This window comes from Lissotriton helveticus, chromosome 5_1 (assembly GCF_964261635.1).
Source record: "Lissotriton helveticus chromosome 5_1, aLisHel1.1, whole genome shotgun sequence".
In the NCBI taxonomy this organism is placed as follows: Eukaryota; Metazoa; Chordata; class Amphibia; order Caudata; family Salamandridae; genus Lissotriton; species Lissotriton helveticus.
Window position 1 is genome coordinate 1,016,764,701 of NC_136065.1, and position 27,702 is coordinate 1,016,792,402.

The 27,702-nt window shown below is 46.4% G+C and overlaps 1 protein-coding gene across 1 annotated transcript in view; it reads right to left on the reverse strand.

The window, feature by feature from the left end:
- Positions 1–24,196, reverse strand: part of TEX36 (testis expressed 36) — a 104,107-nt gene extending 79,911 nt beyond the window's left edge. Inside the window, exons 1-2 of the mRNA XM_078643522.1 lie at positions 23,957–24,196; positions 13,652–13,786 (exon numbers count right to left, since the gene is read on the reverse strand). Of these exons, the coding sequence (XP_078499648.1) occupies positions 13,652–13,786; positions 23,957–24,007 (186 nt within the window). The 5' untranslated portion in view covers positions 24,008–24,196. The remainder of the gene's footprint in view (positions 1–13,651; positions 13,787–23,956) is intronic.
- Positions 24,197–27,702: the final 3,506 nt, after the last annotated feature.

Sequence of the window (27,702 nt, forward strand, 5' to 3'; positions counted from 1 at the left end):
TGGGGATCAAGAGAGTGTTCCTGCTCTTCCCTATCTCTCCCATTGTTTTTCAGTATCCTAGCAGCGCACAGCTGTGAGAGTTTGTTTTTACTTCAGGCAAGATAACTCTTTTTCGTATCGTTGCCTGTTTTACCAATTTGTCCTAGTCTCATCATGGCGAACTTAGGCTTAACATATTCAGAATCCGAGATAGAGGAACTAATGTCCGACCCCACTCTATTTGCAGATCCCCACATCTCCCAAACTATAGCTAATACTACAGAATGGGAAAACCTTACCGAAAAAAGCGTGAACACAACCGGACAATCCTACATGGTACTATCATGAAACAATACCTTATTGCAAATGTAGCACCGAGAGGCTTACTAGTCACCAATGCCCCTCGTATCTTCCTCAACGATGAAACATTTAGAAAAGATTGGGCCATGATAGCATGGCATTGTACGCGTGATTGGTTGGTCCTAATCATAAAGACAGCATTCAGATTATCTGAGGCATTAATGATCGAAATTAGAGAGATTGAATCAACCTTCAAAGCCACAATAACCGGCTATAAGAAAAGGTTGGATGAAATAAACAGTGAAATGAAAGAGTATAAGGATAATCTCATGCAATCAAAAGTTACGAAATTCCAAAAGGATCTAAAAAAAATTTCTTTTGAAACAGTATACCCTTACTCTGCAGCCACCTTTGTCCCTCCAACCAAAAATACAAATAAATCAGAACAATCAGATAACAACTCCTCCGATACCAGTGGATCAAGTAACGATTCTGCCCAAAAAACAAGAAGAAGAGGGAACCGGGGGAACAGGAACAACAGAGGAAGACCGGGCAACACGAATTACCATCAACAGTGGCAACCACCACAAATGGAGATGGGCCCGACTCCCTACCCTTACCAACAGCCCCAATATCCTTTCATGGGCTGGAACCCAGCATTCATGCCTCCAATCCATTTTCAAAATCAATATAGGCAGCCTTTTGTAGAGAGCGGCCGGAGAGGAAGAGACAGGAGGAGAGGCAACAACAACAACAGAGTCTCCTGGACAGAGGACGACTCAGTGTCAAACCACACGCGCAGCAATGCCCAACAACCAGGAACGAGCGGACTGTAAGTCTAGTGACCAACTTGACCAAGCGAATCCGAATCTCGGTACCAGCAGCCATCACGGCCTTTGAGCAGGCAGTCTTCAAGGATTTGAGGCTAGCCAGAACCCCAAAATATTTAGAAATTTCACGACTAAGGAATTCAAGAAAGAACAGCGGTGGGTGTACCGTCTGGGAACCAACATCATTGGGCTCAATAATGATATGCCATGGAACACTGTACTCAACTAAAAGCCTTCGATTCTAATGTCTGCTAAAAGTCACCAACCATGTATGTCCGATCAGTAGCGCTCAGTTAAAAACAAACGCCAATGCTGTAAACACCAAGAACCTAATGTCCTGGTTCTGATAATATTCATATTCATGTAAAACATTGCGCGTAATTTACCCTGCGCTCTTATAAAAGGGTTATATATGAGCAGATCTCAATCAAACACACAAATCAAATGGTGTTATACTGGCGTAACAGCAAGCCCCGATGTAAAATAAACACCATGAATGTCTTACATGGCAACAAATACTAGCATGTCTTGCCGCCATACACATCCTTTATTATGTGTTTGTTTCTTCTCTCTTTCTTTAAAAAATCCAAAAACCGAAGCCTAAAAATCAAGGATCGGCCCACTAAAAGTAAACCTCGGTCAGGAGAGATTAGACAAGGTTTCCGTGGCAACGAGGACAACCAAGCCTCGTTGTGAAGGATTGGCCCGCTAGTAGCGAGCCTCTCTCTGAAGAAATAACAAGAGGTTGCTATAACAACGAGTGCATCCAAGCCTCGTTTTCACTCATTTTCACCGACCACGCCCACGGGATAGAACACCCTGGCCTCGGTCGGGTTGAGCCACGCCCACCCGGAAGAGCGCGAACAGCGTTTCACAGCCCCTTAAAAACAAATCCACCGGCCCCGCTCTCCATCGTCGGGGTCCGGTAGAGGTAGTACTAGGTGTACAAACGGGCTGAGAGTGCTGAGGGCGTGAGTAATGCTGCAGAGAGGATCGGACCAACTCCATACTATCGAGCTAAGTCAATCGCGATTCCGTATGTTTCTAGCCTATGTTTTCTTACCTTTAGGATGTGCCAGGGACACTCCATCCCCCCTCCTGAGACCCATGGTGCAGATAGCGCCAATCTTTAAAGTGAGACTTGTTTTTATATTATACTTGCGTGTGGGGGTCACTGACTCTTTGTCTATTGATCCTCTGAAACACTCATACCATGTGATTTTAACCCCTTGAAGCCACTGATGGCTTATTTTAAATCACTATTTTCACTACACTTCCCAGAACTAGTTGTATCATCCCTAGAAGGTATGTGGAAGGTGCTTAACGCTAGCAGTTATTCTGGGAACACGTTTGCTGCCACTGATTTGGAACACCATGAACCGTAAAAGTACTTTGGCATAGCCCTACAAATAATCGTTTGTTTGTCTTATATGTCTGTTTGTACTTTTTGTTCTACAGGTGCCGAGACACTCCAAACTAGGAGTGATTTTTGGAATGAGCATTCGCTCTTCCTATTTTTATGCACTTTAAACACCTTTTATTTTTTCACTTTCACGTCCCCAGGTTAGGGTGGACGATTAGAGAGTCCATACCGCCGGGGTTTATCATTGTCCTGACGAATGCCTAGGTAAAATCAAACCAATACTAAGGCTGAAACATGTTGACATACTAATGATATATTAATTCTGAATTAATCCAACCATTACCTTGGCTTTACAATTCAGACACATAGAACTATTGTATTTGTGTCCTAGGGATCACTAATAAACTTTGTTCAGATACCCTTTAGACACTTTCAAGTTTAAGTTTATTTATCCTCACAACACTCCCGTTACACAATACCAGCTCCGCAGTCTTCTGGCGTCGCAGCACACCGAAGAGGCACTAGGTCTCTTCGGTGGGGCCCGATGATGAAGCATGACATTGACTAGGTCAGTGTGTGAGGGCTTTCCTTCAAACCCAAATAGGGTGCGATTATCTTAAATCTGGTGGCTCCATCCAAGTGGCTTATAAGAGACATTAACCTCTCTTTTGTTGTTTATTGATATATAACTGGGGATCAAGAGAGTGTTCCTGCTCTTCCCTATCTCTCCCATTGTTTTTCAGTATCCTAGCAGCGCACAGCTGTGAGAGTTTGTTTTTACTTCAGGCAAGATAACTCTTTTTCGTATCGTTGCCTGTTTTACCAATTTGTCCTAGTCTCATCATGGCGAACTTAGGCTTAACATATTCAGAATCCGAGATAGAGGAACTAATGTCCGACCCCACTCTATTTGCAGATCCCCACATCTCCCAAACTATAGCTAATACTACAGAATGGGAAAACCTTACCGAAAAAAGCGTGAACACAACCGGACAATCCTACATGGTACTATCATGAAACAATACCTTATTGCAAATGTAGCACCGAGAGGCTTACTAGTCACCAATGCCCCTCGTATCTTCCTCAACGATGAAACATTTAGAAAAGATTGGGCCATGATAGCATGGCATTGTACGCGTGATTGGTTGGTCCTAATCATAAAGACAGCATTCAGATTATCTGAGGCATTAATGATCGAAATTAGAGAGATTGAATCAACCTTCAAAGCCACAATAACCGGCTATAAGAAAAGGTTGGATGAAATAAACAGTGAAATGAAAGAGTATAAGGATAATCTCATGCAATCAAAAGTTACGAAATTCCAAAAGGATCTAAAAAAAATTTCTTTTGAAACAGTATACCCTTACTCTGCAGCCACCTTTGTCCCTCCAACCAAAAATACAAATAAATCAGAACAATCAGATAACAACTCCTCCGATACCAGTGGATCAAGTAACGATTCTGCCCAAAAAACAAGAAGAAGAGGGAACCGGGGGAACAGGAACAACAGAGGAAGACCGGGCAACACGAATTACCATCAACAGTGGCAACCACCACAAATGGAGATGGGCCCGACTCCCTACCCTTACCAACAGCCCCAATATCCTTTCATGGGCTGGAACCCAGCATTCATGCCTCCAATCCATTTTCAAAATCAATATAGGCAGCCTTTTGTAGAGAGCGGCCGGAGAGGAAGAGACAGGAGGAGAGGCAACAACAACAACAGAGTCTCCTGGACAGAGGACGACTCAGTGTCAAACCACACGCGCAGCAATGCCCAACAACCAGGAACGAGCGGACTGTAAGTCTAGTGACCAACTTGACCAAGCGAATCCGAATCTCGGTACCAGCAGCCATCACGGCCTTTGAGCAGGCAGTCTTCAAGGATTTGAGGCTAGCCAGAACCCCAAAATATTTAGAAATTTCACGACTAAGGAATTCAAGAAAGAACAGCGGTGGGTGTACCGTCTGGGAACCAACATCATTGGGCTCAATAATGATATGCCATGGAACACTGTACTCAACTAAAAGCCTTCGATTCTAATGTCTGCTAAAAGTCACCAACCATGTATGTCCGATCAGTAGCGCTCAGTTAAAAACAAACGCCAATGCTGTAAACACCAAGAACCTAATGTCCTGGTTCTGATAATATTCATATTCATGTAAAACATTGCGCGTAATTTACCCTGCGCTCTTATAAAAGGGTTATATATGAGCAGATCTCAATCAAACACACAAATCAAATGGTGTTATACTGGCGTAACAGCAAGCCCCGATGTAAAATAAACACCATGAATGTCTTACATGGCAACAAATACTAGCATGTCTTGCCGCCATACACATCCTTTATTATGTGTTTGTTTCTTCTCTCTTTCTTTAAAAAATCCAAAAACCGAAGCCTAAAAATCAAGGATCGGCCCACTAAAAGTAAACCTCGGTCAGGAGAGATTAGACAAGGTTTCCGTGGCAACGAGGACAACCAAGCCTCGTTGTGAAGGATTGGCCCGCTAGTAGCGAGCCTCTCTCTGAAGAAATAACAAGAGGTTGCTATAACAACGAGTGCATCCAAGCCTCGTTTTCACTCATTTTCACCGACCACGCCCACGGGATAGAACACCCTGGCCTCGGTCGGGTTGAGCCACGCCCACCCGGAAGAGCGCGAACAGCGTTTCACAGCCCCTTAAAAACAAATCCACCGGCCCCGCTCTCCATCGTCGGGGTCCGGTAGAGGTAGTACTAGGTGTACAAACGGGCTGAGAGTGCTGAGGGCGTGAGTAATGCTGCAGAGAGGATCGGACCAACTCCATACTATCGAGCTAAGTCAATCGCGATTCCGTATGTTTCTAGCCTATGTTTTCTTACCTTTAGGATGTGCCAGGGACACTCCATCCCCCCTCCTGAGACCCATGGTGCAGATAGCGCCAATCTTTAAAGTGAGACTTGTTTTTATATTATACTTGCGTGTGGGGGTCACTGACTCTTTGTCTATTGATCCTCTGAAACACTCATACCATGTGATTTTAACCCCTTGAAGCCACTGATGGCTTATTTTAAATCACTATTTTCACTACACTTCCCAGAACTAGTTGTATCATCCCTAGAAGGTATGTGGAAGGTGCTTAACGCTAGCAGTTATTCTGGGAACACGTTTGCTGCCACTGATTTGGAACACCATGAACCGTAAAAGTACTTTGGCATAGCCCTACAAATAATCGTTTGTTTGTCTTATATGTCTGTTTGTACTTTTTGTTCTACAGGTGCCGAGACACTCCAAACTAGGAGTGATTTTTGGAATGAGCATTCGCTCTTCCTATTTTTATGCACTTTAAACACCTTTTATTTTTTCACTTTCACGTCCCCAGGTTAGGGTGGACGATTAGAGAGTCCATACCGCCGGGGTTTATCATTGTCCTGACGAATGCCTAGGTAAAATCAAACCAATACTAAGGCTGAAACATGTTGACATACTAATGATATATTAATTCTGAATTAATCCAACCATTACCTTGGCTTTACAATTCAGACACATAGAACTATTGTATTTGTGTCCTAGGGATCACTAATAAACTTTGTTCAGATACCCTTTAGACACTTTCAAGTTTAAGTTTATTTATCCTCACAACACTCCCGTTACACAATACCAGCTCCGCAGTCTTCTGGCGTCGCAGCACACCGAAGAGGCACTAGGTCTCTTCGGTGGGGCCCGATGATGAAGCATGACATTGACTAGGTCAGTGTGTGAGGGCTTTCCTTCAAACCCAAATAGGGTGCGATTATCTTATATCTGGTGGCTCCATCCAAGTGGCTTATAAGAGACATTAACCTCTCTTTTGTTGTTTATTGGTGACTCAAAAACAGTCCAGGGGTGTCTTGACGAACCCAATGTGAAAACCTTCCGACATCACTTGAAGGACCCATTGATATGAAACTGTACTCATCCAGTTCTCCACAAAGAGACAGGCGACCCCCACAGGACCCACGCCCGGAGCAAGCAGTCAGGATTTAGAGGGGGCAGAAGAGGAGGAAGAAGCAGCAGCAGGGAACCGTGATTTGTCAGAGGAAAGAGCACCCCGGCCATGCCCCCTTCCACGAAAGGGTGGAGAAACCCTCCCTTGATGAGCCAGACTAAAAGCCCTATCTGCCCCAAAAAATCTGGGATTTCTTGACCATATCTTCCAAGTGAGCACCAAAGAGCTTAACACCAGAATAAGGAATTTTCATGAGCAAGCCTTTCTGAACTGCATTAGCCTTCCAGGAACGCGATCACAATTGGCAACAAGCCGCAACAGAAGACCCAGCCGTAGAGGCCACCGCTCCCAAGGAATCAAAGGAAATGTCAGAAAGAAGCCACACCTGTTGTTCAATCAGGGCGAGAGTAGGAGAAACGTCCTCACCCTCGTCTAACTACTCAGCCAATGACTGGAAGTCCTTCAACAACGACCGGATGTTATAAGAGGAATAAGTAGCAGCTCTGATAGAAAAATTGGCAGCAGCAAAAGTACGTTTCACCGCCACAACAACCTTCTTATCCACTCGGTAAGCCGGGGAAGCATCCTCCGGAATATAAGCTCCCTGAGAAGACATGCCAGCCATCAAAGAATCCACCTCCCCCAAGGCCGGATATTTAACAGCAAAGTCCTGCAAAGGGTATCTCTTGGCCAGAAACTGGGGAAAATTATTCCTATCAACATCTTTCCACTCAGACTCCAACACCTTCAATATAGAGGAGTGTAGAGGCAACGACTTCGGCTCCTTCTTCTGATATTGCGAAAAGAAATCTGTATCCTCCACATCCACACCAGAATCTGGAAATAATAAGTTGGAACGAAAATGCTGAATGATGTCTTTAAAATCTGACCCCTGCACAAAGCGACCCTTACACTCCACATCCTCCTCCCCATCAGAGTCCTGGGAGGGACCAGGGTCACACCTAGCTTTCTTAAAGGAGGAACAGCCTCCCTATGACGAAAAGCCACAGCAGACTGGATAATTTGTTGAATCACAGCCAGCGACGGCATCGCGTCAGCAGGGCCTGAAGACTCCCCAGTGTGGGAAGAATTCAAGGCAGCACCTTCCTCCATACCCTCAATATTACAAATTGCAGGAGAAACACTACGGCAAGCAAGCATGCCCAAATACCGTCTTGTAGCCCATAGCAATCCACAAAATGCCGTAGGACGGCTTCCGCCACGTCCTAAGCGTGTACGTTACGGTTCACCAACACATCTGAGATGCAAAATGGAGCCTGACAGTGCGCAGAAATGAAAGAAGACGGCACAGAGCAACGCCCCCCCCTCAAGCCGATGTACAACACCCGACTGCACCCGGACCACAGCCAAGCCACGGCGGTGAGTAGAATGCAAACACACCCTTTAGGAAAGGGTAGGAGCCTGCAGCCAGGTAACGAACCCGGGACAAGGGGAGCCTGCACGGGTGCCCGCTGCGTCCCTCCAGGATCAGAGTACAGAGTGAGAGGAACAGAAGAAGGCGGCAAAGAGGGGCAACCAACCAGGAAACCGCCATTTAAAATGTGCAAAAATCCGCCAAATCCGCTAGAGCAGGACACGGCAGGTACCAGTAATTCAATAGATAAACACTGCTTACTCTGAAAGTCTGATATAGCAGGACCGAGGAGCACGGTATAAGAGACCGTAATCGCATGCCTCGCAAACCAAGAAGCCCTGGGGCATAAGAGTCCGCTAAAACAGGATCGCAGCCCCCACTCACCTGAAAACAGGAAACAGCACTTGGAGTAGTGCAGAAACAAAAGAACAGGTTGTGGATATGCGGTTGTATCCTTTGATGTGATTGGTGGTGAACAATGGGGGCCATGTTGGAGGCAAATTGAGACTAGTAGGCTAACTAAAATTTTGCTTGGAGTTTCTGTGGGAGCAGAATGCTCATGTGTAATTACTGTGGCGAGGAAGACAGACGAGAAGGTAATGTTGCTACCTTTCTAATTTTACATTACCTGCAACACACCATACTTAAGTGGAGAGTGTGATGCTTGCAAACGAATGTGGAGTGATATTGAGTGGGCTAAGGGTACAACAGGTGATGTATGGCCTCCGATCCAATGAGCACGTTCAGGATCTCTGATCTTTGTCACTAGCCCATAATATATGTTTGCCTGTGTCTGGTCTCAGTCTCTGATTTTCTGAGTCGTTGATTTGAATGGTGCAGTTCGATATGGACACCTGCTTAGTGTTTTGATGGAGTAATCCAGAACGGACAGTTGACCATCTGCTCAAGAACGGGCCTTTCGTTATTATTCCTTCTTGAAATCTTAATCCACAGTCCAAATGTCATTATTTGGAAGAGAAGCCATTCAGGGATGTGATTATTTTGGTTATTTAAATCATTATGAGAGTGTGTATTTGTGGCAAACCTGTTCCCCTGCAGTTTCTCCTTGTGTGTCTTGGTTCTGGGCGGGAAGCTCTCTGATCTGCAGGGGCCACAAATGCAGGGGAAATTATAGAGAGGTGATTCCACAGTTGAAAAGAAGATTGGGTTTTTGTTTGACTATATAATTGGGGTTATTTGGTATTGATCATAAAACCATAACCATTATCATTACTTATAAGAATTAACAACATACATCTGGAGTGTACAAATCTCGTGTAAGATGCTTCAGTTCAGCCATTTATTTGACACGTTTTTGGTATTTTGAATTTAACTGCATATGACTTAATTTTCCAATTTATATTCCAGCCACTGTATTGTTTGGGTTTGGTGGGTGCCGGTTTGCCTACAGTGATAATGGCTCTCTATCTCTCAATCCAACAAAGAGAACACAAATTATAGAGAGAAACTCATGGTATGATGGTCTGGAGTTCAAAACTGGAGGTGAGGCGAAAATAAATCATGATGGGCTTGCCCTGTACCTTCGACTTAAAATCAAAATAACAAGCTCATTGGTACATGGCAGTGGAGGCAAAGACCTACCTTCAAGAGCTGGCGAGTCAAGCAGTGACTTATCACTGAAACGTAGGGTGGAGTCTGGATTCCATAGAGCGTTACAACGAACAGTGTTGTTTGGGGTTTGGGCTGGGCGGGGGTGACCTCCCTGATGAGCAGCGGAGCAAAGCTGAGTGGTGGAGCAGGTTATCCTGGTATTTCCTACTACCCGATGGGATTTCAACCCAGACACCCTGGAGGTACTTTTACCCTCAAAGGGAGCAGTCGCCACTGGAGACATGCGCACAGCACAACGAGTAAGTACAGAAAGAGCCACCCTGATTTGACCAAGGGGTTGGTTGTGCCTGAGCCTGGTAGCCCCGTAAGATTTTTTTCTTTTTTAATTATCATCATCATCATCATCACCACAGTTTACTGTGTCACCCGTTGCATTACATACAATAAAAGAAAGCAAATGCAGTTAATACATTATAATTTAAATAACACTACATTCAAAATGCATCACTAATTGACAGAAATTACACAGAAGATTGTCTGATTCCATTGTGTGAATTGTTCCAGTCAAAGTTTTCCGTCGCAGCACTGCTGGATTAAGTCTGCGTGTTGTTCTCCTAGATGTCTGACTCATGAGGCTACTGGTTTCTGTAAATATTGTTTTTAGGTAACGAGATAAGGCATCTTCAACATGTGTATGTTGCAAACTTCCTATCCAGCAGTTACAAAATATCTGTGAATCTAATAGTGTCAGCTACATGTAGTTGTGGTGTAATGTGGTGCATGGTTAGAGATGTTGAGTAGTTCTTCTAATTTTCTATGTATTTTATTTTTGGGGGAGCTGCTTGTTTTTAGCCTGTTACTACAGCAGGTACGAGTTGTGACATTATGCTTTAACCTGTCGTACCAAGTTGTGATGGTTGTTTTATGGGTTAGACCTTTTATGTGCTTTTATTATGGGTTGTTTTTAGTAATCCAGTATCCAGCCATTTTGGAATGCCTCGTTTGACGGTGCTTGAGGTATGTAGTGAGGGAGGGACATGTTAGCTTCCATCTCCTAAAGGACAGTATCATTTAGCACGGAGAGGTCAGGCACAAGACCTTCTTGTAATGTGTATATGGCACTGGGTTGTCGACTTTGCTGTCTTGCCGAGACACGACAGTGACTATAATGCTCTGGTACTCGACCTCAAGCTCCCGGATCTTTGCAGTCCCTCAATTACTAGTTCCTCCTCTGGCAGCAATTTAACACTAGCCAATAATAGAAGGAGAATTAGATGGGAAACCCTGAAGCAGTCACCAGGTAAGGCTGCTGCCCTTTATTCTTTAATTATTTCACCTTTATTGGCAATGGAGGAGGCTGCCCACACACTCAATTCTCCTGACACCATCGCTCAACACACGGATATACATGTGGATCTGACCAATAGCCTGATCAACATCTTCAATACCCTGATGCACTCCAAGGGTAAGAGTAGCCCTAAATCTACTTGGTTTAATAATTCCTGCCGAATGGCAAAGGGCGCCCTTATCAACGCTATAAAATCCAAAGACAGATCCCTGATTAAAACAAAGAGGGCTCTATATACTGATAGTATTAAGCTCGCCAAAAAGAACTGGGAGGGAGCTTGAAAGATGGGATGCAATCAAACAGGCACTCACCAACAGAGATATAAAGGCATTTTGGATACTGGTTCGTACAGATAGCTAAACGGAGAACTCACCTATTGAGCTGAACATTGCTGCAGAAGCCTGGAAACTTAATTTCCAATCGCTGTATTCCACACAGGATACTTTAGAGCTCACTGAGAGAAATTTGTCAACTACAGAAGGGAATCCCCTTGAAGATGATGTAGGGTTCACTCTGACTGAAGTGCTGAGCACAATTGGGAAGCTTCCCCTTGGAAAGGCCCCTGGCTTAGATAAGATCCCTGGGGATTTATTTCGGGAACAACCCAATATTTTGGGCCCCTATCTATGGGTAATATTTAACGCCATTTTAAATGGAATGAAAATCCAGGATACTTGGCTAAGGGCTGAAATGTTTCCAGTATATAAGAAGGGCTCAACCCATCTGCCCACTAATTACAGGCCGATCAGCCTGATTGACGTAACTCAGAAGTTGTTTGCCAGGATTGTCCTGGAGCGTCTCCAGTCCTGGGTGGACGAGCGCAAATCAGCCTTTGATTTGCTACCTCGAGACAAACTGTGGGTGGTTTTAGAGCAAATGGGCATTCCGCCCTACTTGCTGTCTTCAGATTGGGTGCCCTGCCGGTTCATGCATTTACAAGCAAATGGTCAAAAGCTTCTCCCATTGGATGTCCTCCTTGTAACAGCCAAGAAGAGTCAGCCATTCATGTTTTCTTCTTTTGTCCTGGCTATAAGGCAGCCAGGAGGTATTGGCTCTTACCATGATGCAGAAATTTGGGGTATTGGCAGTGTCTGGAGGCCTTTAGAGTTTTGAAAACTGACACCCATCCGCCCGATTGTTTTTGCAGTGTCCCGTTTCCTCAATTCTATGTGGCATAGGCACTACGTTTTTTTAATCCCCCCGCATATGTTAAATGTCCTTTTTGTATTTTCTACTGTTTTACCACTATCAATTCATAAAATCATTGTTTTAACCTCTTTTTACATTTTTAACAGTTATTAAACTTGATTAACTCATTTGCATTCTGGTCATATTTTGTAATGTTTACTGATGTTTAAATTGCCCAAATCCAGTGATGTATGTATTTTATTTTCTGCTTTTATGGTCTATAATGACCGAAATAAGCTTGGACATGGTAATGGTAATGTGAACCAGCCACCAACCACATGGACATTGTTCATCTGCTACTGTCAGTTTGCAGTATCAGATATAGGGTGCTTTATGGTTTTAATGTTTCACTATTATGGCTTCAAAGGAACTGTATTAGGTTGCCGAGGTTTCCATGAGAAGGGTCTAAGCTTTCTGCATTTTGGTTAGACCACATCCCTGTTGCTTCCCTGCTTACAGCTATGCCTTGGACATGTCTCGATTAGTAGCATTCCCCAGACCAGATTAATAGTTTTATTCATGTACCGCGGTATGGTAACATAAGTTTTTGCTGGTCTAACATTTGAGTAAGCGTGCCCTGCTTGGATACTATGTGTTTTTATGTTACTTTCATTCTATTTTGTGTATTTGTGATGTTAGTTTCCAGTGTAGCGGCTGGTTGAGGTATGCTGTGTTTGATTTTGTGTCTCTCCTGTGATCTTGCCATTTTAGTGAGGCAGTGTGTTGTGTGCCAAAACTGGCCTATAGTACGTCACCAGTAATCGAGTACAGAGCTTGCAAAATGGCAACCGTATGTGCAAGATTCCGGCCCTTTAAAGTGTGAGCAGCAGCATAAAGGTTTTTGCTTCATTGGGGCAGAAGTCAAATACAACACTACCAAGTACAGCAGAATTGATGATGGGCTTGAGTCAAGGTGACAAAAAGAAGCCATGACAGGCAGCACCAGGAACTCACACCCATACAATACAATACAATACAATACAATACAATAACATTTATGAAGCATCAAACGTCTGGTAAAATTAAGAAAAAAGGTGATCCCAGAAAACAAGAAAATCAACAAATAAGGATTAGAAAGAAAAGTCTTAACATTGCTTTAAAACTATCTTCATAAGGGGCTAAACGAAGGGTAAGTGGGAGAGAATTCCAAAGTTTTGATGTGAGATAGACAAATGATCTCCCCCCTCTCCTAGCTTTAGGGATCCAAGGAACTTGATGAAGTCTGGACCTGTTGGATCTCAAAGTTCTAACCTGGCAATAAGGTTTGAATCTCTTCCTTAAATAAAGGGATCCTTTATGTTCCAGTGCTCTATAAAAAAAAGGTCAGGACTCTAAATTAAATGAGTTTAATTACAGGCAGCTAGTGTATTTTTCACAGGTGAGGTATCACTGATATTGGAAAAGGAACCCATGGCCAAGGATTGCTGGTTGAAGAATGTCCTGACATCCTCCATAGAAAGAGAGCCGAGAGACAGTTTCCCACCTAAGCGTTCACTACACAACTTCATTACAAAAGTTCATTGCAAGTTGAGGTTTAACTATCCACTACACTACAGTTCTCGGGTAGAGACATCCCTCATCTCTGCAGTGGCTCTGCATGACGGTTTCAGAAAGGGACTGCTCTGTAGGAAGGAACTCCTGCGACGCACATCAAGGTTGCTACTTCCACTGGACACTTTAACCTAGTCCTTCCCAAAACAAAAGACACATATATTGATGCAACTTTACCTGGGGTTTAGCACGGAATTTCAATGGTGATCTCCACTCTGGGTCTTGTGCTTTTAAAAGTTCAGTGTTCTTCAACATGGCTACTGTACTCTGCATAGTGATTGTTCCTAGTTCATCGGGATCAGGATGACGAAACTGAAATTGTAACACTCTTGATTATTAAACTCTCAAATCTCAATTAAAACGTGACACACTGTTGTTTAATGACCGGTGGAACTTTCTTAGGCCGGATGGATGTTTACTTCTCAAAGCACACTTATACATTTTTTTGTGCCCATACCTCCAAATAAAATCGTATAAGCATTTTTCAGAAATTCTTCAAAATTGGAATTCCTCATAGATTCAGATGCCCGAACCAGTATGTATCCAATGTTGGCATAAATATGTAATCTCTTACCTCTTCTGGTAGGTCATGTGTGTGCTGTGCATGTGCTGATCTGAACCTGCACAGCTGTATGTTATTATTAGATCCTGCTGATGTTGCCCAAAAACATATTACTCCCCTCAACTGTTGTTTGTCTCTATGGCCTAGTTTTAGGTCGAACCTATGACAGGGCATGCGGTGCATGCGCTCTCGCTTGCGAGACACTATTGTCTTCAGTAAATGGCTTGAAGCCCACCCATTACGTACCATTTGTTGGCTTCAGTGTCAGTTTCCTTTGCAGCCTAATAGTTGGGCATCGTAGGCGAAGCGTCACTCCCGTTCCTTTCTGTGGATCACGGACCAAGCATAGATTGATTCAACTTAATTAGTGCCCACCACTTCTCATGCTGTGATTGAGTTAGTGCTGTTTCTTCTCCCCCCACTACCTGTGTCTGGTACTCCATCCCTCCTCCCCGCAACTCTCTCATTTTGTTTTTCTCATACCCCTCTTCCTCTCGCTGTCCTTTAATGCTGCTCCCTTCCTCCTTGTTTTACTTCCACCTTTCCCCTCCCTCTTTTCTTTAAACATATTGCACAGCAGAGCGGGTTGCTGTGCAACATGGCTTTAAAAAAGCGCTATAATGCGGTCAATACTGTCTGCTTCATAGCGTTTTTTTTCTGGACTTTAAGCCATGTTGCACAGCAGCTTAGCTGTTATGCAGCGCGTCTTAAAAACATTGACAAAGTCATTGCATAGGCCAGACTTATTGTCTTTGCCAGTGCTTCATTGTCTCTTGTTCTGTAGAGGTGGGCAAGCCACTGAAAGCTGGAGCCAGGCTCAAGTCAAATGCCTGGCTCAGCTCAAAGTCCTTGGAACCTTAGGTCCATAACAAGCTTAGACGAGAATTCTGCCTGTTCCCAATGGTCTACCCACAGGCATCAAGTTTTAAAGACAACACATTAATATTTGATGTAAAATGGAGAGCTAAAGAGATGCATAGTATCCATATGTTAAAGAAATACTCTTTTTTTTAAATTTAAAGATCTTTTTTATATATTTTACAAGCGGTTTGTTTCATGATTCATAAGCCAAAGATTGCAAGGCTAGTCTTGTGACAGGGCTTGCTACAGGGCCCTTGGCTTGTTACTATGTTACTATGACAAGGGAAACCTTGTCCAGTAGGATTGCCGGAGAACTGTGTGGAGGCTCTACCTCCTGTTGCTGATTGCCGTCGTTGGATCTTGTTGGGACCGAGTGACACCACAACGCCTTGCGGGACCCGCTGCGCGGGTCCCGCTGCGTCTCCAAACTCTGTGGGGCTTTGGAAAAGGGTCCTGAACATTTTTGCCTTTCCTCACACCGGCAGGGCTGCGAGCAGCCTAGCAGGGACTCAATTGCCCAGGAGTCCCTGCGTCTCACACCTGCGGCCGCTCTCCCTGCCGGTCACGCCCCCTGACTCGGATAAAGCTGCTCAGCTTGCAACAGCTAGCGGGAAACCTTGTCCAGTAGGATTGCCGGAGAACTGTGTGGAGGCTCTACCTCCTGTTGCTGATTGCCGTCGTTGGATCTTGTTGGGACCGAGTGACACCACAACGCCTTGCCGGACCCGCTGCGCGGGTCCCGCTGCGTCTCCAAACTCTGTGGCGTTTTGGTAAAGGGTCCTGAACATTTTTGCCTTTCCTCACACCGGCAGGGCTGCGAGCAGCCTAGCAGGGACTCAATTGCCCAGGAGTCCCTGCGTCTCACACCTGCGGCCGCTCTCCCTGCCGGTCACGCCCCCTGACTCGGATAAAGCTGCTCAGCTTGCAACAGCTAGCGGGAAACCTTGTCCAGTAGGATTGCCGGAGAACTGTGTGGAGGCTCTACCTCCTGTTGCTGATTGCCGTCGTTGGATCTTGTTGGGACCGAGTGACACCACAACGCCTTGCCGGACCCGCTCCGCGGGTCCCGCTGCGTCTCCAAACTCTGTGGGGCTGTGGAAAAGGGTCCAGAACATTTTTGCCTTTCCTCACACCGGCAGGGCTGCGAGCAGCCTGGCAGGGACTCAATTGCCCAGGAGTCCCTGCGTCTCACACCTGCGGCCGCTCTCCCTGCCGGTCACGCCCCCTGACTCGGATAAAGCTGCTCAGCTTGCAACAGCTAGCGGGAAACCTTGTCCAGTAGGATTGCCGGAGAACTGTGTGGAGGCTCTACCTCCTGTTGCTGATTGCCGTCGTTGGATCTTGTTGGGACCGAGTGACACCACAACGCCTTGCCGGACCCGCTGCGCGGGTCCCGCTGCGTCTCCAAACTCTGTGGGGCTTTGGAAAAGGGTCCTGAACATTTTTGCCTTTCCTCACACCGGCAGGGCTGCGAGCAGCCTAGCAGGGACTCAATTGCCCAGGAGTCCCTGCGTCTCACACCTGCGGCCGCTCTCCCTGCCGGTCACGCCCCCTGACTCGGATAAAGCTGCTCAGCTTGCAACAGCTAGCGGGAAACCTTGTCCAGTAGGATTGCCGGAGAACTGTGTGGAGGCTCTACCTCCTGTTGCTGATTGCCGTCGTTGGATCTTGTTGGGACCGAGTGACACCACAACGCCTTGCCGCACCCGCTGCGCGGGTCCCGCTGCGTCTTCAAACTCTGTGGGGCTTTGGAAAAGGGTCCTGGACATTTTTGCCTTTCCTCACACCGGCAGGGCTGCGAGCAGCCTAGCAGGGACTCAATTGCCCAGGAGTCCCTGCGTCTCACACCTGCGGCCGCTCTCCCTGCCGGTCACGCCCCCTGACTCGGATAAAGCTGCTCAGCTTGCAACAGCTAGCGGGAAACCTTGTCCAGTAGGATTGCCGGAGAACTGTGTGGAGGCTCTACCTCCTGTTGCCGATTGCCGTCGTTGGATCTTGTTGGGACCGAGTGACACCACAACGCCTTGCGGGACCCGCTGCGCGGGTCCCGCTGCGTCTCCAAACTCTGTGGGGCTTTGGAAAAGGGTCCTGAACATTTTTGCCTTTCCTCACACCGGCAGGGCTGCGAGCAGCCTAGCAGGGACTCAATTGCCCAGGAGTCCCTGCGTCTCACACCTGCGGCCGCTCTCCCTGCCGGTCACGCCCCCTGACTCGGATAAAGCTGCTCAGCTTGCAACAGCTAGCGGGAAACCTTGTCCAGTAGGATTGCCGGAGAACTGTGTGGAGGCTCTACCTCCTGTTGCTGATTGCCGTCGTTGGATCTTGTTGGGACCGAGTGACACCACAACGCCTTGCCGGACCCGCTGCGCGGGTCCCGCTGCGTCTCCAAACTCTGTGGGGCTTTGGAAAAGGGTCCTGAACATTTTTGCCTTTCCTCACACCGGCAGGGCTGCGAGCAGCCTAGCAGGGACTCAATTGCCCAGGAGTCCCTGCGTCTCACACCTGCGGCCGCTCTCCCTGCCGGTCACGCCCCTCGCCCTAGTCCTATATTGGAGATACCGCTACGCGGTAGCGTGCGGGAGCGTCCGGGGCGAAGACCGGGCAAAGAGCGGGCCGCTTGAGGCCGTTCGAGGTCTGAGGAGGTTGGGCTGGGCCACACCCCTTTCGCCCTTCTGTGTGCCTCTGGTACTATCTAATTGTTTTTGTATATTGTTATAACTGTTCTGTATAGCGTTCTAGAAGATGTGTACACGGGTAAGCCGCAGCAGGGCTGCTAAGGGGAGACCGAAGCAAAATGGGACCCTTGATGATTTTATCACGAGGACAAACATTGCCATAGATGAGGAAATCACTAAAATGCAAACACGTGTCTCCCTAGAACTGGATGCTGCTCGAAGATTGTCTCAGGTTATTGCCAAGTCCAAAAATTCATCTTTGGGCCACATAGCGGACGCAATAACTCGGGAGTGACTGGCCAACCCGCGGTGTATAATAACGCATGCTGACGTCCACCACATTTTAGTTACGCCCCCTGCCCAAACACCAACCCTGTGTTCCACTCTCCAGCTTGCAAGTCAGATCCCACCCGTGGTCACTCTTGATCTAGAACACGGTCAATCGTATGACAATATACCACAGATCACAGAGACATATGATAACTCCCCATGTACTAACACTAAGGGCACAACATACAAAAGGAAACGCGACACAAGGTCTGCCTACTCACGTAAGAAGGCTAAAGTTGCTATGGCCCATCAATTTAATGTTACCAATCTCCCTCTGATTAGTGTTGAAGGTGGGTCTGTTTTTCCTGCACAGATGCCTCCAGGAGCAGATGAGGATGGCTCATCCTTGGGAAGCTCCAAGGAAAACGCAACAGTAGAGGATACTGGGACACAATCAGATGAGCAGGAAGGAAAAGGATGTGGGTTTTATAAAAATAGTCTGGGAAACCCTAAAAAAGCTGCTATCTCCCCTTAACCTAAGACTCTCACGTATTGAGAACCACCTCTTAGAGCTGGAAAAATGTATGTTAGCACTAGCAACTCTTGGTCTCCAAGGTCAGGAAAACAATGGTATTTTAGATGGCAGCCCAGCTCCACCGATATCCAACACTATTCCTCCAGTACCACCCTTAATCAGGCCAGTACCCAAACCACGTACAAAGGGCTATGATCACAAACCTTCCAACCCCATACTAAAGTCACCCAAGCACCATATTCCACAATCTACCACATATCGTAAAGCAGGAGCTGCCCCAAGGCTGAATGCCACCAAGGCTGATTGCCCAATATCCCAGGCCCCTCAAAATAGGAGTAATTTCCGTGGGGGATATATAGATCTCCCCCCAGACGCAAAGCCATATGTGGTGGTACTGACAGGTGTACCGGAAACTGAGAATGACTATCAAGAAAACCACGGGTCCTTGAAGAACAAGGTTATTCACTGGCTCAATGTGAATAGACCAATCCCAAACGAAATGAGAAGTAAAATTTTAATGGTACGTAGAGTTCCTTGGGTAGGTCCTTCTCGGAAATCTAGTCCAGGTGACTGTATAGTTGTGTCCTTTGAGGACCCACATACGGCCCACCACGTATGCTCGTGGACTACCTATGGGGAAGACTCAGATATTATACCTAGGCCTTTAACATTCTTCTACCCCCCACGCTCTAACCAAAACTATGGGAGGGAATGGTCTTCGGTACGCCACCAGGCCCGCGGAGGAGCAAGAGATAAATGGCAAGTCCCAAACAGAAGGTGGCTTGGGGTCTCAACATCCAATAGGTTTGGTTGTCTCGAAGAGGTAGACTGACTTCCCATGCCTGTTGGTTTGCCTCTTGTGGTACCTGACCTTTTACCTTTAGCGATTAAACCTGCTAGAAACAGCATCTATTTTTTTGGCCAACCAACTGTGCATGCTCCGAAAGACTGGGGGGTGACAAAAATTCTCAACATCAAAACACCCCATGAAATAGGGAATGAGACAGCTATCCTCCCACTGACCCCCTCAACATCGCACCTATTGACACCGCTCATTAGTACAAGGATCACTGTTGTTGGTACCCATGACACCTGGACAACTGACCCTACTAAGGAGGAGGACACTAACTTCATTCGGGGTTGCGGCTGAGCCTATAGTGTTGCCACATGGGTCAAGTAAATCTAGTTCTGTTTTTGGCCCCCCTGCATTTGCCCCCTCCTTGGGGCGGAGTGCTGCAGGAAATCCATCGCTGAGGCTCCTAAGTTGGAATGTAGCAGGACTTGCACGTAACATCGACACTCCCGATTGGAATTCCTTTGTGGATCCCTTCGGGATTTGTCTACTGCAAGAAACCTGGTGCCTGGAACCTCGACACAGGGTAGGCTATACAACCTTCTTTGTGCGTGCATCCAAAGCTTCTGGTAGTAAAGGTCGCCCCTCGGGCGGCCTTCTTATTTGGGTTAGCATCACATTGGGGCTAACCATAAGGCAAATACCTACAAAATCTCCTGATCTGCAGAGATTATCAATCCAATGTCAAGGGGGGAAAAAGTTAGAGGTGTTTAACCTCTACCTAAGGGGGGCAAGGGGTGGTGTCTCTATGTTATCCTCAACAGGAATTGAGGAGGAGTTGAGATCCTGTAATATAGACTCCCTTGTTATACTGGCTGGAGATCTCAATTGTTGTTTTGAGCCACTAGCCAGTGAGGACATATTAGACATCTGGGAGGATGATGTGGGGAGAGGTATCCCCTTGCTCTCTCTAAGTCCGATTAAAAAATGGACCCAGAGTGCCATAGACATTAATGCCCTCTGTATGGAATATGACCTTAGAGCAACCAATGGTAGATCAAAGTCTGACACCAGGGGAGCACACACTTATAATAGGGTGGGGCACACTTCACGAATCGACTATATATTGTTGAATCATAAGTTCTGGGTATATCTTCAAGATATGGAGGTCCTATCGACTTCCGATAGTGACCATAACCCACTAGCTCTGACCCTTACTCCCCCATGGCAAGGTACGATCCCAACTCCGTCACAACACACATGGAAATCGTCCCACGAACTAGTCCCCTCGAACTGTGGCAGGCGGTTAAAATGGAATAAAGTTGCCGCAGATGAGGGAAGGATGGCTCAAGCAAAGTCCACAATGTCAACTGTGATGATGCGGCTAGACTCATTGGAACTTAACAATTCTGATGTCTACAATGTCTTTATAGAAACAACTTTAGCACTAAGTAAACTGTTCGTTGTCCCGCAGGGTGGAGCAAGGGCCACGAATAGAGCTACGTCGAAGAATAGAGCTAAATGGTATTCTCCTACCTGCTCTGCTGCTAAACGAGAACTTATATTAGCAGTTAAATCCAAGGTACCGGGTCACATTAGTCTTGCTAGGAAGAGCTATAAAAAAGTTTTATCTATGGCTAGGGGTGCCTACGAAACTAAATACTGGAACGATTTAATGTTGGCTAGTTCTAAGAAAGACTCGAAGGCCTTTTGGGAATTGCTGAGAGCTAGGGATAAACCTGCCGATTCTCTATTGACATGTAACATCACGGGGGAGGCGTGGTTTGCCCATTTTTCCAAGCTTTACTCCATTCCCGTGGGTTCTTTAGATGCATCAACGGATCTCTTATCTCGAGTGTCGGTTGACTATCTAGATGAGGACTACCTTTTTGTCACTAAGGAAGTTGAAGGGGCAATTAAGTGCCTGGTTGCCAATAAGGCTGCAGGACCTGATGGCATCCCTGGTGATCTAATACGGGCCAATCCGGAGGTGTGGAGTAAGCTTATTGCCCTTCTTCTGAACGCGGCCCTGATGGGTGGATGTCTCCCAGACTCCTGGAGGGGCGCGGAGGTCGTCCCGATCTTTAAAAAAGGATGCCGGGACGACCCCGCTAACTATCGCCCAATTAGTTTGCTAGATTCCACCCAGAAGGTAGCTGGCAAGGTAGTCCTAGGCAGGATCCTACAGTGGGTTGAAGAAAATCAAGTACTGTCAGACTTCCAGGCTGGTTTTAGATCTGGAATGGGGACCATCGAACAGACATTCCGCTTACTAATGCTATACTGGAAAGTGGTTGTATTGGGTAAGGGCAGTCTGTATCTCGCATTTATAGACTTGCGGACTGCCTTTGACCTGGTCCCACGTGCCCAGTTGTGGAGTGTCTTAGAGGGCATGGGTATCCCTCCTTACCTACTTAGCATGCTTACCAAATTCCATGAGAGTAATTTTGCACAGATAAGGTGGGGAGAGCAGGGCCAAAAAAACACCACGTATCCCCGTAAATAGGGGTGTCCGCCAGGGTTGTGTGCTAGCCCCCACTCTGTTTTCATTATATGTTAATGGAGTGATGGAGCACCTGCTTAAACATCCAGCTGATGCACCTTCCCTGGCTGGCAGAAAAATCCCTACCCTCCTATTTGCGGATGATACCCTCCTGATCTCAAAAACTCCAACAGGCCTCCAATCCTTACTCTCTAGTTTCAAGACATTTTGTGATTCTAGGGGTCTTGCTATTAATGTAGGTAAAACTAAATTCCTGGTCTTAAACCCCCCAAGGAGAACTGTCATCCCTCCCACCTTGGACTCAGTCCCGCTCGAAAGGGTAAAAGAGTTCGATTACTTAGGTATCCGCCTCTGTGATTCTATGAACTGGAAGGCCCATCACCAAAAGATCTTTTTGACCCACAAGAGGATAACAGGGGCCTTGCTGAAGGAACAACGTGCTTCGTCCCTCAAACCAATAGGTGCTGTATTAGACATATACAGGGCAAGGGCGGTGAGTGCAGCTCTGTATGGGTCTGAACTGTGGGGTGTGCAGAAAGTTGATTACTTGAGGCGCTTAGAAAATAAATTCCACAAAGACCTCATGAGGCTTCCGCACAGTACCCCTTCCCTCCCACTTTTATTAGATGCGGGCACACGCCCAATAAGCGAGCAGGCAAGGCTGCGTCCCCTTCTCTTGTGGGCATGAATATGGAGGGTACCAGAATTGTCCAGCTATGCTGAAGGCTTAAGGGAACTCCTCTTAACATCTGGCTGGCATAAGGTCCGTTGGCTTAAGGAAGTTATGCGGCTTCTTTATGACCTGGGCCTTGAAGATGCCTGGGCTAATAGAACTGCCCCCCCCAAACAGATCCTAAAGAAATTATATTGGACTTGGGTGGCAAATGGGAGAAATAGTAATTCTAAATTATGTAGATCGACCATAGAATTTCTGATGGTTAAGGAGCTCCCTGCTAGAGAACCGTACTTAGATATGATTTACAAATCATGGGACAGGGCATTATATTTTAAATTTAGGGTGGGCTTACTGCCATTAGGGCAGCTGACAGCAAGCTGGAAGCCACCGCTGCAAACTATACCATACTGCCCTTTTTGTGACAACAGGCATGAGTCAGTTGCCCATCTATTGTTTGAGTGCCCAGCCTATGTAGCCCCGCGGCGTACTTGGCTGAAACCTCTATGTAGGAATCTTGGCACTAGATCCCACCTGGAGGCCCTGCGCATCTTAAGATCCGATGCCCGTCCCTTGTTTGCCTGTTGCTTGGCAAAATTCCTGGGTTGGGCATGGCGGATTAGATCCGCCAGGCAACTGAGTCTCCCCTAATTATGAATTGTATTGGCCTTATAACTACCCCCATGTTGTTATTTGACTCTCCTTGCAAATGAGTTTCCCTTAAACAATATTGTGTTGTTTTATTGCTAACCTACATGTATTTTAGGAATGGTTAAATTGCATATCCTTAATTGAGGATTAAAATGTTAAAATGTATTGTATTTTTAAAATCTTTTTTATAGGTGTTGTAATGCTTTTTATGATATGACTGAAATATCGAAATAAAAGCTATGTTACTACTATGTTAGTTTATTAGCTCGCTCTTCTATTGTTATGCTCTAAAAACGTTTTGTTCTTATTTTTGGAAAATAGGCCGAGCAGCAAGGTTGGGTGACTGGTCACAGCCAGGGACTGTACCGGGTGAGTCTGTTGTTCCAGAGAAGAGTAACAAAAGCACAGACAGCGGGGTGGAGGCGGATTAGGGAGGCACCAGATCTGTCATAGTGACCCTCGTGGGAAGACACAAAGTTATCTAATTCCTACAATCCTTATCCAATATTTTTTAAACCGGATTATATAGTTTCCTTTTTCGAAAAACAACCTGAAAGGTTTAATATCATGCATAGGGGCATTCTGTTGTGTTTTCAAATTCATAAAACAACTTTACGGCAATATCACAACTACAAAAGAAGTTAAAGTTAGAACAGGATATGACTGAGTAGATCACCCTCATTTTTGATTCGGCGTTATTGAGACGAGGGAAAACCTATTTGTGGAGAGCGTCCGTCCTGCTTCCTGTTCCACTAACCATTTATGTATTAAACGGACTACCTCTTACAACATACGTGTAATCCGCCATTGATTTAGATTAGTCGGTCAGTGCTTATGTAACGGATGGCAGTAATGTACACTGACGCGCACAGCCCCTATCTATGTGCAGGGGGTGGAATGTGCAGATTAACACGGGCTTTAGATAGCTGGTGTGGCCTGGGGTGCCCAGTGAGTCTTACCCATATGCCATCGCGCTGGGTGGACGGGTTGTAGAGGCGACCCTTGGGCATGGTGCGGTGCTCGCTGGTCCGTGGGCAAGGCGCAGCCAGTGGTCCGAACTCTCTTCCTCAGCTGGCGCCCCGAACTTTACGTCGGAGCCGTGTGCTGGTGCGCCCGGCCGGTCTCTCTCTGCTACCCCGCAGCCTGTCCTTCCCTCCAGCGGGCGGGAGCCGCCGTCCGCTCCTTCAGCTGACAGGCAATCACGGCCTCTGACACGGTCGCTGGGCTTTACGCGTTGCCCCGGAGACGGCGGGAGAGGACGTAACTTCCTGCTTTATTCCCTGTCCCGGCGCAAACTGTGAGGGCCTCGGGAGAAGGTGTGAAGGCGCTCACAAAAACTAGGGGTGGTTAACTTAAAAAGTACTATTAATTGCAGGGGCCTGGAAATTACATGCCAACAGCCAACATTTTAGACTATGAAAGTGGGAGATTTTGAGAAAAAAAATTATAGGGGGAATTTATTTTCTCAACTGACTTCTATTGAGACACAGCTAAAATAAAACAATTTTTGGCTTTAAAAACGTGAGTCTCCCGTCTGAATCGGGTCTATTGGTTTGTATGCCGGAACTAGACAGAGCAGTGTGAAGCAGGGTGTGGTAATTGTATTCTTTTTCTTTTATGTTTATTTAAGAATGTGTACTCACCCAAGTCATTGGAACTTATCTATGTCATGTAACTTAGAATGCACTGATGTTAGAATGTAAGTTTGTATTGGGGCAGAAGCCCTTGGAGTTTGCTAGAGCTGGACGCTTTAACTGCTGCACCAGTGGGTCGTTTTATGGCACTTAAAAAGCACAATATTTATTTTTATAAACCAATTGACTCCATTGCTTCTTTACACAGGGGTTTGGCAGGGGGTGGGGGACCTATAATGAACACCAGAGCTTGAGCAAAGTGCATGAAGACCACCATACTGTTAGAGATAGTGGACAATGTTCAGTATTGGAGGAGCCTTTCAGATGTGGCATACGCTAGTCACCATGCAACAAAATCTAAGTTTGTCCTTAAGAGTCCACTCCAGTAGTGCTACAAGTTAACTTCGTGCAAGTGCCAAATAAGCCTGCTCGCCTCGAACAGTATAACACAAGCCAATGGCAGCTGGCAAGTATGAGAGGACCAGGGCACATCTCTGCGGCCTGCAATCTTCCGTGCTGAGAGTTAATGAACTCTTGTGGTCCAACTCCGATAACAGATCAGGCCGCCTCAGTCTCCTGACAGCCTGCATTGGTGTCAGATGTCTTTCTACATGGCTCCTCTTAATCTGGAAGCATTCCTTACAGCAGTATAGGAACAACGATCAAGGCCAATGGCCCTACCTCCACAATGGCTCTCTCCTGGCACATGGGGAGAGGGTGTCACAATTTCTTCCATACAAGGGTGAAAGCTCTTACTTCACAGTGACCCTCACATGGCATATTGTAGGCTACAGACTTCGTCCTCAGACTAGCTGACCTTAGTTTTAAGTCCTCGTTGCAGCAGTTGGAAGTCTTGGTGGTGCTCTCCCCTGATGAACAGTGCTGTTGAACAAAGTGTGGGACTTATGCTTCTATCCTTATAGTCAAAATCCAGACACATGCTTTAATGTCTGGTCCTTTGTAGTTTGGGTTGTGTTAAGCTCCTTTGAAGTTCGGTCTCCTCTGCCCTGACTTCTGTAAATGGGTCAGTCTGCCACAGCAGAAGTGGCTAGAATTCTGATTGAACCAAAATACAGGACAAGGGAGTAACCAGGAGATCACACCAGCTGCCAGCCTCTTTTGAAATATGCTTCAAAGGCCTAAGCCTTTCCCTCTTTCATAAGTCCCTGGTCTCACAGGGCAACCTTATGAGGCCCACTATCTCGCTTTACTATGAGCCCAGACTCCATTGACCAGCAACTGTTCCTAGAATCACATAAACCTTTGATGTGCATATAGAATATTCTGTGTCCCTTCCTGCAGCGCGTGTGTGTGTGTGTTCCCAGCACAGGCCTCAAGAATGTCAACAGTCCACATCTCCTGTCTGGGGGTTGCAGTCCTCTCCTCCACTAGCCTTTCCAGGCCAGGGATTCCAAAATAGAACCCAGAAGCCTCCATGTTATGTACCATGCTCAGGCAGACATCCATCCCAGCATGCACACAAGTATCACGCCCTGTCCTGCGCTACACACATTCACCATGTAGGCTAAGGGTGAGTTAAGTACAAAGCAGCAGAACTTACACAAGTGGGTCGGTAGGCACCACCCCAGTGATAAGGGTAAAAAGGCCTGTTCACACTAGGGATACCTGCTAAACACAAAACAGGTATGCTCCCTCCACCTCACCCTTGTTACTTAACTCATAAGGGAAGTGGCTCTCTACCACTATGAAGGTAGAACTTGGTGCGCCCCTGCTGGTCTAACTAGACCTCATTACCATGAAACAGGTTCATACACATGATGAATGGTCACCCTTGACCAAAAATCAGTACCAGGGCTCCAGATATCCATTCTCATGGGACACTCAGGGCGGGGGTCCACGTCCATCACCATGAAGTGGACTTTTCTATCCCAATAGGGTGTGATGGATATAACAGCATTAGCAGGTTCTGTGTAGGATCTTAAAACAGGGTGTGAGGGCTATCCGCCTCAGCAAAAGGCATAAAGATCACCAGCGAACTAGGTCTACTGGAAACTGCCGCAGTCAACATTAAGTGTGAAGATTTCCAGATCCTCTGGAAAGGATGCAAGGACTACTAGAGCCTTAGCAGAGCTCAGAGACTGCTAAAGTCAGGAAGTATGTGGACTATCAAAGTCTCAGGAAGGGGATGGTAGGGTAAAGATAGCAGAAACCTCAGCAGGGAAGTGGTGAAGACTGCGAGATCAGCAATGGTAGAGACCGTAAAAGTCTAAGAAGGGAATTGGGAGACTCAATGTCTCCAGGGCCTCAACGGGGATAGTCAGATTCCCCAGAGGCTTAACAGTGGCAAACTGGAGCCACAACAGGGTGATTATGAGAGCAGTGAAATTGTTAGAATGAGGAGGATATAAAGTTTAGTCAGAACCTTCCCAGGTCGTCTGAATGCTAGCACATTCTTATCGAAGGGATGTGAAGAACATCAGATTCCCATGAGTGTTAGACAATATAAAGGCTTTGGCAGCCTCAGTGGAGACTCGGCAGGAGGTTAAGCCTGCTAGAGCCTCAGCAGGAGAATTAGACTGTCAAAGCCTCGGCATGAGTGCGAACGCTACCAGAGCCTGAACATGCAGTGTGAAGTTTAGCAGCCTTGGTATGGAGTTTGTTGATAGTCAAAAGCATGATAGGGAGAGTTAAAGAATATCAGATTCTTAGTAAGCAGTGTGCCTTATACTTATCAAGGGGGTATTGTGGCTGTCAAAGCTTTGGAGGTGGCGACAATAATGGCTGCCAAAAATCAAAGCTTCAGCTTAGACCTTGTACTATAAGAGTTTTAACAAACTATGGATACCATTGCAGTCTCATCAATGGTTGTGTTGTCTGTCAGGCATGTTGGGAAGTACGCAAACTGTTTGAACTCAGGCAGTGTGCGAAAGCTGTCGGCTTTAGAAGAGAGTGGAAGCTGGCATAGCATTGACAGGAACTGGAAATGTATCTAGGACTTCGAAAGAGCCAGATGGCGATTTAGTGTAGGTCAGATGGATAGGGACAGAGAAATATGGACAGCCACTGCCAGTTGTTGCCCACTTCTGTTTTTTAGAAGTCTAGCGCACATG